This window comes from Anopheles merus, chromosome 3R, assembly GCF_017562075.2.
Source record: "Anopheles merus strain MAF chromosome 3R, AmerM5.1, whole genome shotgun sequence".
Taxonomy (NCBI): domain Eukaryota; kingdom Metazoa; phylum Arthropoda; class Insecta; order Diptera; family Culicidae; genus Anopheles; species Anopheles merus.
Window position 1 is genome coordinate 5,869,671 of NC_054084.1, and position 13,906 is coordinate 5,883,576.

The following is a 13,906-nucleotide window of genomic DNA, read 5'->3' on the forward strand; positions in this document are numbered from 1 at the left end:
ATTGTGTTGAGTATTTCATTCACAATTAATGTAACGGGTGCTTCACGATACTATTTAACTGTTTTATTACCTCTCTATTATCAGTTGAATTAGCCAGTGTTGCCAAACTTGTCATTTGTCGCAAGGCGCGAGATGGCGATACAGCATCCGTAGAACTCGCAAAATCACGCACAATTTTACATGGCAACCATCTGTAGTAGCCCCTAGGAGATGCGGTTGCCATGGAGTTACCCACCGACAGTTCTCGGTGTTTCCCATCTCGGAGTGTCTCGGTCATTTTTGTCGGTGTCCCGGACGCTTCGGACGTGTGCAGATCTTTCGCTGAAAAGAAACCCAGTACATACACACAGTTAGTAGTGCCTTGCGGTATCCAGCGGAAAGGAAAAAGATGAATTCCAACTTTGTGAATATAGTCCAAACTCGTAAGTATCTGGGATGTGTAGTGCACGAGTGGAGAGTTGCTGATTTCTCTCTTTAAAACACCGCCAAATATTGTAGATTCTTGCGTTTGTCAGGAACGTAGCCAAATGCAAATGTTTCCTGTTCCGCCTCCATCAATTCCACAACAACCGGTTCATCGTCATTCTCATTCAAGAATGAAGCAATACCCGTCCGTGCCGCTGTTGATGGTTCGAGCTCCGACGCCTCCGATGTGGGTCTACGGCGTGCCCAGACCGTTGGAACAGATGCAGTAAGTAGATATGAGGTTAAGTTTTTGGTTAGAGACATTTGTTTAAAGCACAAGCGTATGTGCTTAGTTGCCATTTTTCGTACTCATCCGGCATCGTTATGTCATCATCGCAAAGCAACCATGCCCAAGCCGGTATTGGTCAGTCGCCGTCGTCATCGGTTACTTCGACGTTCGAATTTAAGGTATCGAGTGTCATTGCAAGCAATCCTTCTGAAGCAATCAAGTCTGCTTTGGTCCCCGAGCGTGTGACAATGACGTAAGTATACGTAGATAGTTTCATTTCGTTAGGATTTATTAAGTACATGTCCCCAAATTTTCTACAGAAAACCAGAAACTCCATCGGCATCATGCAGTTTGGGCAAAACCGCTCCCACTCCGGATCAGTTTCTCGAACAGTTTCACGAGCTAGTGAAGACAGCCCTGGACGGTTGCAAAAAGGCAGAAGCGCTTGCCACGTGCCACCAGAAACGTCCCTGCTTTAAGAAAATCGACAGTCTGTGCGCCCGGCTGAAGCAGGATCTGGTGAAAACGGACAACGTGATGTCGAACATCAACTCGCAAGGGCTTGCCTGGGCAGTGAAAGACTTTATCTTTGTGTTCACCAGAATCATGAATGCTTGGATCATCATCAAGGGCTACGTGCACAGCAAACCGGAAGGCTTGACATCGATCCAGCGCGAGCTGTGCCCGAACTTCCTGGAAGCGTTCGGGCGGTGGCACGAGACGACGCACGAGCTGATCCAATCGCTCATCAAATCGTTCACCAACCTGAACAAGCTGGCCAAGCAACAGCGCGGCGGGTGTAACATTTTCTCCAAAGTCGAAGACTTCAAAGATGACGGAAACCCAGGCTCGAACGAAGCGTTGGACGATATTGAGGAGGCTGCTGAATCGACGCTCAACTTGAGTGATGGTGCGTACATACGGGCAGGGATTTACCCGAACGTAACCTGCCCTCCGCCCGGGTTTGCGGACAACTCACCACCACCGTTCGCTGGGTACAAGAAACCACAGCAGACCAAAACACCACTGGTCGGTGATCGCGGTCAAACAACGGATTCTGCGTTTGCATCTGCTGCATCAGCGGTAGGATATAATCGTCCAGAATATAATGCTGCTCCCGGTGCCGCTACATCAAATGTTCAAAGAAGCGAGGGTATGGCTGCCGATCGTCAGTTTATGGAAAATTTCCATCGCAAAACATCGCTAGAATGTATCGACTGGGTGTTGGACGAAGTTCGTGCCATTGAGGAGGGGCAGTATTTCTACAGCATCAACTTTGCGAAAAACTATGTAAGTACAACTGCAATTCTTGTTCTATTTTATCACATCAGAGTTACATGAAGCTATTAAGTAATCTGATCATGTCCAGGAACATACAAGATTATCTACAGTTCTTATTCAAAAAAAAAAGATAACCGTTCGAAAACAATTGACAATCCTCTCCATATTTCTCCTTCAAACCTTGAAAGCGTATGCGCAAAAAGGGGAACATGAAGTTGAACGCATGTCCGCTCACTCTCTCGCCCGTTTGCTTCGCTCACCGGTGCAACGCAAAGCACAAATTCTGACTAAAATGTTGCCCCGTTTTCTCCCGTTTCAGTTTCCCGATTTTCACCTGATAGGATCGAACATGATAGATCTGCGTACGGTCTACCGGAAGCACGATGCGGGCCGCTACGCGATGACGGTTGAGCTGCTCGATGATCTGCACCAGATAGTCGATACGTGCAAACAGTACGCGAACGCTTCGACAGCGTTCGATCTGTGGACTCCAAACGAACCGATACAGCAAGACCTATGCAGTGATACACAGCGAAAGGAAATGGAAAACTTTCCCAAAATGCAAACGTTCATTGCCAAGATGGAACGTCTGTTTGCCGCCATCCGGAAGGAGCGTCCGATGGAGTAGGGGTCGTGAATCGATCAACGTATCAACGCAAAATCATTCCCTGGACAGTACGGTAGGAACTTCGCAGCGGTTTGCTTAGGTAGAGTGGGATGATTAGGGACTTAATTTTTCTTTTGACTGTCATAAAACAGAACTAAGACTGAGCGCTGACGATGTGAAAACACTGCTTGTAACACATGATCCAAAGCATTCCATATCTGAGCTAATACAGGCAGTATTAAATTAATTGTTAGAATATAGTATTTATTAACAAGCACATGTGCCATAATCAATTATAAGTCAGGAAACATCAGAAGAGAAGCTATATAATATGATCTACCATATCAGTAAAATACCTCTGTTAATTTATAGTTAATTCGTTAATCTATGTTCTCATTCATTACTTGATTGTTAAATTAAACAATTGTTGATTTTAAACTATAGCTGCAACCTCCTGCATTTTTTTAAACAATTCAATGGCAAATCACGCATCTTTAACACTAGCTACGCGAAAGACGTGATTAAGGATAAATTCACAGTGACAGAGGGACCGTTGTCGATACTGAAACGTGTTAATAGGTGGACAACTAGTCGATAGCTGTGTCGTTGTTTTCAACGATTTTAGCTCGGGTTCGATTATCACCAGCGATTTGCTAATGAGCACAAGCAAGTTGGATTGTATGGCAAAACTGTGACAAGCCATTGCTTACGAACCAGGTTTCTATTAGCAACTGATTCTGCTAATGCTTTGCAAGGTTTATGCCAGTTCAGCAGCACGATGGATAGGCAACGTATCATCGCAGATTGATTCGTGATGTGCTGTGTGTGGATGTAAGATTAATCCAATAAGAAATCATCTCAATTAACACATGCACGCTTCGACAGCGCGCTATGGGATTTACACAAATTCAAATAGAATATCGCTTGCCAAGCGAAACTTGTCAAGACCCCCGAGAAGACTTCGTTTAAAAACGGAATCTCAAACATGAAATCTAACGTCCCTTCTGTGTGATAACGAGTAATTTACCTCCCCCCCCATTTCTCAGCTCAAAAACAGACTCACAAGGGCGAGAGAGCCAGTGCGAGAGTGAACTGCACGACAAAACTCTGACCGTACCCAGGAGAGCACGAGATCGCGTTAGGACGGTTCTCCGAGCGGGCCTAGGTGGGGAGGAAAGCTCATTAGCTCGCGCCACTTGGTGCTGCAACCTTTGTAACAGCATAGTGGCCATATTGGCACATTTCGTCGTGACTCGTGCCAGTGTACGGTTGTTGTGTTCCGCGTCTTGTGGCAGCTTCTCAAGGTTCGTGGAGTTCCCGTTCTGTGCCCCTTCTGCCGGTGGGGTGACTTCCGGTTATGCAGTTGAAAATGGGTGCGACGGAGCAATACGGAATGCACCGAGCGAAGGAAATGGACAGTTTTGGCAGTCCTTTAAAAGGACATTAGAAGAACGACAAAATTTCATGTTGCGTGTGTGTGTGTGCGGCCTGGATGGGGACTATCCATGGGTTGTGTAATCGCACAAGGGTAGAGGGTGTGTGTGTGTGTACTAATCACAGCAGGACCTGATTTCTAGCATGGAGCACTTTTTCAGCCCAAAGGACATTTGACTGGAGGTGTATGTAGGGTGTGCATGTATGTGTGTATTTTACCGTGTAACCAGGACATAGTGAGCTCACTGTGTTACCTCCCGTACCCCTCAGTGCCAGCTGAATGTCCCAGGACTTGACCTTCTTACGCAATGCTAGGGTTGGTGGAAAAATCGTGTGATAAGGACCAAATTGAACTGGACAGTGCAGTTAAAATGGAAGGCAAAGAAATAGTTAGGCTACATTTTCCGAATCACAGTTGTGCAACAGAAAGAAGAGGAGGGGGGATGATGGTTTCCTTCTGTCGGTGTATTCCGTTTGCAACTTCCTCGTACTGCTTATGCGCATGGTTGGGAAAACGGAGAAAAATATTAATCGATTCCAATATTCTCCCATGTTCTCTCTCCTGTTTGTGTGTGTGTGCTCGCGCCCGTGTGTGTGTGTGTGTTTGTCTTCTTTCTTTCTTGGCAGGTTAACGTGAAGTAGTTACGCAAGGCAGGCAGGTGAAAGCAGCCAGTGGCGCCAAAAGTTTTCCCACACAGTTTCCGAAAGTCGAGCACTCGCAACGACCCACAATGATGTCCTCGCTGCAGTCCGTGTTTCTCGTTAGCTTACTGGTGATTGCGGTATTCATCCAGAAGGGTAAGTTACACTGCCTAACAATAACCATGGCACATTACATTTCTCCTCTACAGCGTTCAGTAAAATATTTGCCTTCGGAAGAGTGTGCAGAATGTAAAGAAAATTTCGTAAGATTCATCTCCTTTTCGTGTGGAGGTCAATCTCTCTTACGCGGGTGTTCTCTTAACTCCACCACCCGTGTTCGCGATGACGCTTGGGTCGGACGACACATGACTACAACGACGACGACGACGACCACGGTGACGCGATATTATTCAATTCAAACCTTAATTGAACATTACGAGAAGAAAACGGGACCAACGATCGGCCGAGTTCCGTGATTCACACGCGAGGTCAGTTCGGCCGCGCATGGTTTGCCGTTTTTCATGGGACAAATCCGAGACGACGAGGTACAGGAGGGAGCTAGAGCAATACACATTGGAGAGATTAAAAGGCGTACAAAAACCGATACACAGTTACGTCTAGAGGTCCTAGAGCTCTTCGTTGAGACACCTTCGGTTTTCTATGCGCGAATGTCGGTGTGTCTGTATATGCGTGTGTGTGTGTCTCCTCCTGGAGGAGAAAATCCGGACGATTATGTAAGCCTGCACCAGAGCCTACGGACGAACCAGATACCCGGGGGGTTGGGGCTTTCAGATGGTTGAGGGCCTGCGAGGTCGGGTGAAATTTGGAGGCACATTCGCGCGGACCTGGATCGATATTCTGCAAACGTCAAACATATGACGACCTGGTGTTTCTAGTGGTGGTGGTGTGTGTGTGTCTGGGCGACGCTATACCAACTACCTTCGGTAACTAGATCGATCGAAATGTACAGATTGTCGTCGATTGTTGAAGTTGCGCCCAACTGTATGAGCACAAAGTGACGAGTATGCCATAGGAATTGGGTATTTTTGTGACTTCAAGGTCATCGGAACACAATAATTCTTAAGCAGCCCTGGTTGCTGCAAACTAATGGAAATGAAGTAAATAGCATTCTATTTACACATCCTCTTCTGGTTCCACACCCACGTTCGAACTATTATGGCCCTGCACTTAGGAGTATCCAAATGGAATCCACCAGCGAAATGTTGGTTGATTAGATTAACGCTTCTTCTTAACGGAGTTAAGCCAAGCAACCAATTAACTGAGAAGTTTCATGATGATTGGCATCATCGCTCCATCGCACTCCAACGTCTCCAAATGAATGTTCCGTTCTATCAGTGGAACTCCAGAGAGGAACACCCGCATTATGTAATGCCACTAAAACAGGGGGACATACAAGTGAAACTACACACGTGCAACGCTTAACGGGCACGTTCGGGTTTAAAAGCAAAAAGGTTCTCCAATATTGCCAATACAACGAAACGAAGGCTAGCTCCGGTCAAGAAGAATACACACTTTTATCTCTCGGAGCACGTGTGCTGCAGTCGAAACTTGTTAGAAGTGGAAGGAATCCCCGCGTAAAGTTGTTCGACTGTGCTAAATATATTCATCGGCACGACAGATAGCACCGACGACAATCGACAATTCATTACATTATTCCGTCGAAGCAAAAACTACCGCCGCTCAATAGCCATATGAAGTCATCATCGCAAACGGGATGAAAACGAGATTAATCGAACGGAGATTGTGGACGCGCTGGGGCTTCGTTTTAACGACCTCCCGTCACAATCTGTGACAATTGCGGGGCTGCCGTTTGTAGGTAATCTTGCGCAGCGTTGAATCTAGGAAAGTCTGTGCCTTTCTTGCCTCGTGCCTACGAACGGGAGGGGGACTACTACCAATTAAGTGTCTCTCTTTGAATGCTGTTCAACCATGAATTTGTAAATATTTTGCCGCCGTGCTGATAAGCCTCAGAAATGGACACACATGACATACTACATACTCTCTGAGGGGAGACACTTGGAGCAGTGTTTGACTTAAAAAAAAAAACCCCTGAAACGAAAAGTTACCAATGGGTCTTGGGATGTGACAAACATGACTACTTGGATTGATGGAAATGCTCTTTTCTTTTGCAATTTTACACAGGTGATGCCATCCGTTGCTTCGAGTGCAACAGTGCGGAGGACTCGACCTGCACGCACGACAACCCGCCGGATTCGATGTCGGTCGACTGCAACGACCACAAGGACGGCAACAAGTACACCTTCTGCCGGAAGATTGTGCAGATCATCGAGTTCCCGGTGAACAACCGTAAGTAGTGCTAGTGTGGCGTGATGGTGGCGTGTGCGCCTTTAGTGCACTTACTTAACATCCCTCTCTCTCTCTCTCTCTCTCTCGCTCCATCAACAGTTCCCCCAGACAACCGAGTGATCCGTGGATGCGGTTGGGATGAGTCCTCCTACAAGGTACGTAGCCGCGCGGGTCTAACCTCTTCCATTCATGTCGATCCCCCGGATGTCACTCATCGTTTTCGTGCGTTCGTTTCTTTCTCTACACACAGGGCCGCTGCTACCAGCGCTCCGGTTTCGGTGGACGTCAGGAGGTGTGCGCCTGCTACGATGACAATTGCAACGGTGCATCCTCGCTGTCCGTCACCTTCGGCGTGCTGCTGTTCGGTGCAATCGCTTTCCTGATTCGTGCTTAATCCAATCAACGGTTCCAATTCCACCGGCACATATCCACCACCGAACAGGCTAGTGGAGAGCTCTAGTTTCTTTATCTAATTTGCCTCTCCTCCTGTCCCGCCGGTTGACTACTTCCCTTTTTCTCACTCTCTCTCTCTTCGGGGCTCGGGAAGGAGGAGAAGGATCATCGCTTTTTCCATCATGAATTGACCAAGTCAATAGCGGTGAAAGTTGTGAAAGTGTGTGTGTGTACACACGATACGGATTTAGTTTAAGGATTAGTTCAAACCTTAAATCGCTCCCCCTCACAAAAAAACACATTCCAACGTTGCGGAATTGTTTCAATTCAGATTTATCCCATTCGATGGTAATCATTCCACCAACAAACAAAAGGATCCCGTTTTCCTTCCCGTTGTTGTTGATCTTGTCAGTGTTAGTCAAGTCTCGATCGACTATTGGCCCAACGTGCGCATCCCCCTTTAAAAAGCATCGAGCATCAAGATTTTTTTTAAATACAACCGACCGAATCGAATCGACGAGGTGTACGAATTTTGTAAAGAAAATATGTCTACGTTACGCTATTTTAAGAACCCGAATCTAATGCAAAACGCGTTTCGTGCTGCACAATGCTTCTTCGCCATCGAGCGAAAGAGCGTGTGCAGACGCGGTAGAAGGGAAGAAACAGTTATTGTGGCAGCGCAAGTGTTCAACCAAAAATGCATCAGAAAGAGTTTAGATTTTAATAGATTATTTCGTTACAGATATAATAGCAGACAGGCCGGCGCCGCCCGCGGTACAAGCTTAATACACACACAAAACACGACGAAACGGAAACGGCGCGCACCGTTCGCGTATGTTTCACCTTTAGTAATACCATTTAAAGATAAAAACAAGAAAAATCAGTTTAAAAGCAGTAACACGAGAGAGACACATAAAAACAAAAACGCAAATAGCAGCAGCAGCAGCAGCAGCAGTAGTAAGAATAATGCAAACACAGCAGCATCCTCCCCCATCTCCATTGTCCTTTAGGGAGCGCCTAGGGAAAGAGTGTCGGGATTGTTAGAAGTATAATAAAAGCTGAATAAATAAAACAGAGACAACTCGAGAAAAATAAAACAAAACTAAGCTGCCAGAATCGCTTCGTCCTGTATGTGTGTGTGTGTGTGTGCGCTCGTGCGCTCCTCCCACGGCTTACGGCGTGCTCCTGTGTTGCCGGAGAGGGCCTAGAAGGCATTTGGAAGGCTCGGTTCCCGGAGGCCGGAACTTGTAGCAACGGTTTTTTTTCTTCAATTTACACGACGCACGGAAAAGCGGAACCGTGGGAGACGCAAATGTGTTTCGTCAATGCGCATAAAAATGACTACAGCACGAGCGCGGATGGAGGCGTACATGAAGTTCAATAAAATAGAAGAGAGAAAAATAAAACACACACACACAAACCCAAATAAATTAAAACCTATTCTTGATCTTCTCCTCTCGAACTCTTTCCTTGTTTTGTAGACACGTAGTTGTTATGTAGTTGTTTGACGGCGGAACGATTTATTAGGTGAGTGTGGTCGCAACAGCAGCAACACCAGCAAATAAATAATTAGCACACTAGTGTAAAGTTGAAATAGCATAAAAGTAAATTGTGTAATAATAAGCATAACTCGGTTACGATGGTTTGTTACGCAAAATTCACTTGGCTGGGAGTGTGCAATTGATTGGTCGGAAGTTAAATTGAAGCCTGACATGTTACATTATGATTAATTTTGCTTATTAGTTTTAAAAACACTTAAATGAAATGATAGAAAGCAAAGAAGAAAAAATAATGCGCGCATACGGCATGGCACGATGCCATTAAAACTTCATTAAAGAAATCATTATTAATGCTAAAGACATTTTAACGCCATAGCTCTGGTTCATAGACAAAACATAAAGCGTAAGGGATGAAGATGTTCACTGCACTCTGTGTACTGCATTTTCGGTTCGTTTTATACTAAAACAAACAAACATCACTTTTTGCTACAGTTCACATTAGAGAAGAAATAAATCGAATTCTTACCAACCCGATGGCCGTAATCAAAGTAAATTTATGTACATTTTCTGTCTTCAAAAGAAAGAGACAGCTAACCATGAAACGCTTTTTCAGCAATTTTTTTAATATTTTTTAAATTAAAAACCGTTACAATTGTGTGGTCGTTTTTTTTAAAATTAAAATATGGAATTTAGAACACAATAAGCTGGCAAGGTTTGTATGTACAACTTGCACACAAGCTATAAGCACCTTGAGAAAAAGAGCAAAAACAGAGACAACCATACATTGTGAGGTGTTCTGTCTCTTTTTAACAAGTAGAGTAGCCTACATTATTCGTTTGGGACAAAAAGAGAAAACAGATATGCACAAGGGAAGGAAAAAGCGACAATGAAAACATTTGAATCAATCTATTGCAGTTCTAATGCGATTATGAAACTTACGCGCTACCGACAGCGCTATCGAGGCTGTGATTATTGTGATCTATAGGTCCAAAATGAGTATTTAGTAGCAATTTTAGTTGGGGCCAGTTTTAAATTTCTACTGACCTGCTCGTTTAAAGCTTCTTCTTCTATTTTTGTAAACGTCCTACGCGGACACGCCGGTCTATACAGGCTTTCAAGACTTTATTCAATAACACGCAACCGGATAGTCAGTCCTTACTACGGGGGGACGGTCCATTCTGGGCTTGAACTCATTACGGACGTGTTGTTGAGCGGTACAACGGGATCGGTCGTCTAAAGCTAGCAACTCCGATACTTGCAAGGCCTAACGTAGTTCAATTCTAAAACTGAGCGCCAATGTTTTGACTATCTTCATTTTGTGTAAGACAGGTCTTATCGAGGCACATTGCATTTAAATAAGATTTTTAATTGATTGTTTCCTTCCAATTGAACCATTCTTCCCCCTCACGTGTTCCAATCGTGACCATTATTCACGTGGCACAGGCAATTTTTGCGGGACCTCCGCGAGTAATGCTTTGCAGAATGTCAGTAGACTGGAAACGTGCTAAGTTAAGCTTCTGACACTGCTACTGGCTAAAGGATCGAAGCACGTTTATGGCTATTTCCGGCCAACCAAAACCGGGCCCCCGAAACAGCCGAAGCGAAGCGATCGTGTTGTGCCGGTGCGTGATTTATTGATCATTAATTGTACGCTAATTACTATCAACGCCAACGATGACGACATGATTAGCGCCACACGACACACGAAGGGCAATTCAAAATACACAGTAAAAGGCCATTCTTTTTTCTCTCCCACTAAGAACTGGTAGCCGACTACTCCTACTACTCAAAGGTGTATAAATGTACACGATAATAGGTATGTTCGATTTACAACTGATGTTCAGCAAGTCCACCCAATCATCCCAAACGCAAAACCAATCCTAACCTCACTTGAAAGAAATAAACAGGAAGCTCTGGGCAAAAGCGGGCGTGCGACATGAATCCACAACAATCCGCAAGTATCCGGATCGGTACCGGTTTAAGCTACGCTAAACGGATGGTTTTTGGGGAGGGCGATTAATGGCAGGAAGATGATAACATTGCCAACATAAGATCACCGGTCGATCGATGCGCTCGGGTCAGTTGTCCGGTGCGAGCGGTTCGGGCTAGTTTGTGGTTGGTTGGTTTTTGTGCAGAATTGTGGCAAGTTTTGTGATATGATGGCAGCTACCAGTCGGTTGGGCCTCACCATCCTTGCGGTGGTTTTATTTGCCGCGAGTTCTGGTAAGAAGCGTTCCACTGGGAAGTGGATCCGTGTGTGTGTGTGTGTGGAATTTTTCAGTGAAATTACGAAACAGTGCCGTTAAATGTGTTACTTTACGCTCCTTTTCTAATCCACTAGAATCAACCATCAATTAGTCACTAAATTCTCCTGCCTTATCGCGTGGCTGTACTTAGAAAAGAAAGGAGCCCTCATTTACATTCCCTAAGTGATTACTATCTTGCCAAACCAAACAACGACACTCCCTCACACTAGGCAAGGTCGCCTAAACACAGCGTGACAAGGCCGTTTTATCAATCAGCTAATCAGTGTAGTAAGATCACATTCCAGCCCAGTTTTTTTCCAACAAATTCCACCCTGACACGGACCGCGTTTGTCATGTTTCTCCCTCTCTCCCCCTTTTCTTTTGTTAGCTCCCGCGTGAGGTACGAATAATTAATAGATTTTACCCCATTTTCTGTACCCCGTTTTGTTTTGCCTCCCTGCACTGGACCCTGCTTTTACTGCGCGCCGTTGCCCGCAACGGTGTTGATTGATGAGAAGCAGGCAGGGAAGTGACCCGGAATGTACGCGTTTATCGCATACCTTGCGCGGACACCGGTTTGGTTGGCACTGCCGACACAACTGACATGCTGTCAACAGTACCATCCGGCCTCCCGTCCCCCTCTTGCTCCCCCGGGGGGAAAATGGGAAGGATTTGCCGCTGCCCGATAAGAACGAGACATTGCATTAACACTGTGTACACAGCGCTCGTTACAAGTGGGCTTGGACGCATCGTCGACACCTGCTGCTGCTGCTGCTGCTGCTGGATTGTTTATTTATGCTGTCCCCCCATCACCACCACCACGGGGCAAGGTGGACAAGGTGCGATGACCACGTGCGATGAAATGTATGATTGGAAAATCTGTTTGCATTTTCAATGCGTTTTACCGACCGGTTCGAGTGTCAAGAAAATACAGCCACTTCGTTAGTGGTTCCAGCACCGTGTAACCATGTGTGTTCCTGCGTGTCCCACTGTTCCTGAGAGGATGTGTGTGTGTGTGTGTGTGTGTGCGAGTAAAGGCCATCCTCGCATTAATAATTCATGATTTCGTTGTGTTCGATACGAGAACTGGACTGGATAAACAATTGCCGAGCTCCGGACCTTCCAGGAAAGCTTGCTTATCCTTTGATGGTGTCCATCCCGGAAGCTCGTTATCTTGCCTTTCTTTCCCGGCATCTATTACAAATGTAAAATTCCAATTAGTGTATAGAGCTGAATATCGATTATCCGATGCCTGTTTTTTGCAATACAGAATTGACCTTTCGTTTTACACCTTCTAATCCATAACAGAATCTTAAGAGAATCCCCTCTACGGTCTATCCCACAACCGTGTGTGTGTGTGTGGGTTATTTCAAATGTCACTGCCATAGGATGCCATGAAAATTTCATTACTCCATCATGATCGAAACGCGCACGCTTTCGTATTTTTTTTTATGCAAAATTGGACTCTTTTACGGCAGTCACGGTTCCGACTGGACGTATCTAATCCTACAAAACCGACTCTAACAGCGTCGTGCGTAATTGTAGCTACATAGCACAACGAATTGGAAATTATTTATTACCACCACACCTACCGACAGTCCTTCCCTTATAGGGGAATAATTTGACCCAAAACGAAATTTGGCTTACTTTCTCCACATAAAGGCGAAAGGTTCTTCATGGTACACCTTTTTTTTTTTGGGTACGGTGGGCAGACCATGAACATAAAAGTAAACCGTAACATTGGGGTCTAATTGTTAGCGGCACGTGCGTTACTGTTTATGATACGCTGCCACGTGGAAGGGAGGATCATATTTTGCACGTAATAATCATGAGCTTATGAGCTGGGGTGTGTGTGTGTTTGGCCGAGCACTTGCGTAGTCGAGGTCGTAGAATAATTTACGATGCGATACACAAACATAGGGCGAGTTTTTATACCACACCGCTTTTCGATAGGAATTTATGGGCCCTGCGTTTAACCTTCACTAATAGTAGTGCTGGAAGCAAATACTGGAGTAAATACCTTGTACTATTTTCAATGCTTCTTCAACCATCTCCAACTGGATTCCACTTGCTACTAACATACAGCTAAAAGATCTCGCGTTACTATGGGTGTGTTGTTCTCTGCCTCCATTTTCCTTAGCAACCGCACTCCGTTGCTACACCTGCAACTCGTACGACAACTCGGAATGCTTTTCACTGCCGGCCAACTTCACCGAGCAGGAGTACCGGGACAATCGCACCATACCCGGACGGCTGCTGGTCGAATGTCCACCGGACGCTCAGGGCCGTCCACCGCTCTGCAGAAAGATGGACATACTCGGTAAGCTACGAAGCAACCCCGTCCGAACGGAATGCCTTTTGATCTTGCAAAGCTAACCACAGCATTCTCTCTTTTTGTCTCTCTCTCTCTCTCTCTTCTAGTAATCGGTGGCAGCTTACCGGATCATGTGCGGGTAGTGCGCGAGTGTGCCTACGAACATTCCCGCCGTCACTGCTATAAGATGGAAAACGGTGGCCACGAGGAACGCGTTTGCCACTGCAACGCTGACGGCTGCAACGGAGGTTCGCCGCTTACGCTTTCGGGAGTGCTGCTTGCTTCCACCGGCCTACTACTACGATTGATGCATCGTTGATGGTTGTCACGTTCCTGGTACTGTGTTCGTCTACCCCGCCGCCGTAGCCACGCACACAGCTTCCGTATTCCTTTGTGATGGAATAAATTTGCACCACCACTGCATATCTGCCAGATTGGCGCTCGATCTCGCAAGGCTGCAGAATCTAA

The 13,906-nt window shown here is 45.8% G+C and overlaps 3 protein-coding genes across 6 annotated transcripts; all 3 read left to right on the forward strand.

The window, feature by feature from the left end:
• The first annotated feature begins 266 nt into the window (after window positions 1–266).
• LOC121595274 lies at window positions 267–2,958 on the forward strand. Of its 3 annotated transcripts, none has more exons than XM_041919132.1 (5): window positions 267–422; window positions 499–691; window positions 759–947; window positions 1,015–1,984; window positions 2,295–2,958. In XM_041919132.1, the coding sequence occupies exons 1-5, from the start codon at window positions 389–391 to the stop codon at window positions 2,601–2,603; spliced, it is 1,695 nt and encodes a 564-aa protein (XP_041775066.1). In that variant the 5' UTR covers window positions 267–388; the 3' UTR covers window positions 2,604–2,958. The 3 variants fall into 3 exon arrangements, with proteins under 3 accessions (XP_041775066.1, XP_041775067.1, XP_041775068.1); XM_041919133.1 differs by having other exon boundaries at window positions 268–422; window positions 807–947; XM_041919134.1 differs by having other exon boundaries at window positions 331–422; window positions 596–691.
• Window positions 2,959–3,774: 816 nt separating this feature from the next.
• LOC121595280 lies at window positions 3,775–8,826 on the forward strand. 2 transcript variants are annotated; one of them, XM_041919142.1, is made up of 5 exons: window positions 3,775–3,886; window positions 4,644–4,814; window positions 6,822–6,986; window positions 7,086–7,141; window positions 7,237–8,826. In XM_041919142.1, exons 2-5 carry the CDS (start codon window positions 4,748–4,750, stop codon window positions 7,378–7,380), a joined length of 432 nt encoding a protein of 143 aa, XP_041775076.1. In that variant the 5' UTR covers window positions 3,775–3,886; window positions 4,644–4,747; the 3' UTR covers window positions 7,381–8,826. The 2 variants fall into 2 exon arrangements, with proteins under 2 accessions (XP_041775076.1, XP_041775077.1); XM_041919143.1 differs by having other exon boundaries at window positions 3,813–3,921.
• A 2,108-nt stretch (window positions 8,827–10,934) lies between these two features.
• LOC121595279 lies at window positions 10,935–13,906 on the forward strand. The gene is made up of 3 exons (XM_041919141.1): window positions 10,935–11,101; window positions 13,265–13,444; window positions 13,546–13,906. The coding sequence occupies exons 1-3, from the start codon at window positions 11,035–11,037 to the stop codon at window positions 13,755–13,757; spliced, it is 459 nt and encodes a 152-aa protein (XP_041775075.1). The 5' UTR covers window positions 10,935–11,034; the 3' UTR covers window positions 13,758–13,906.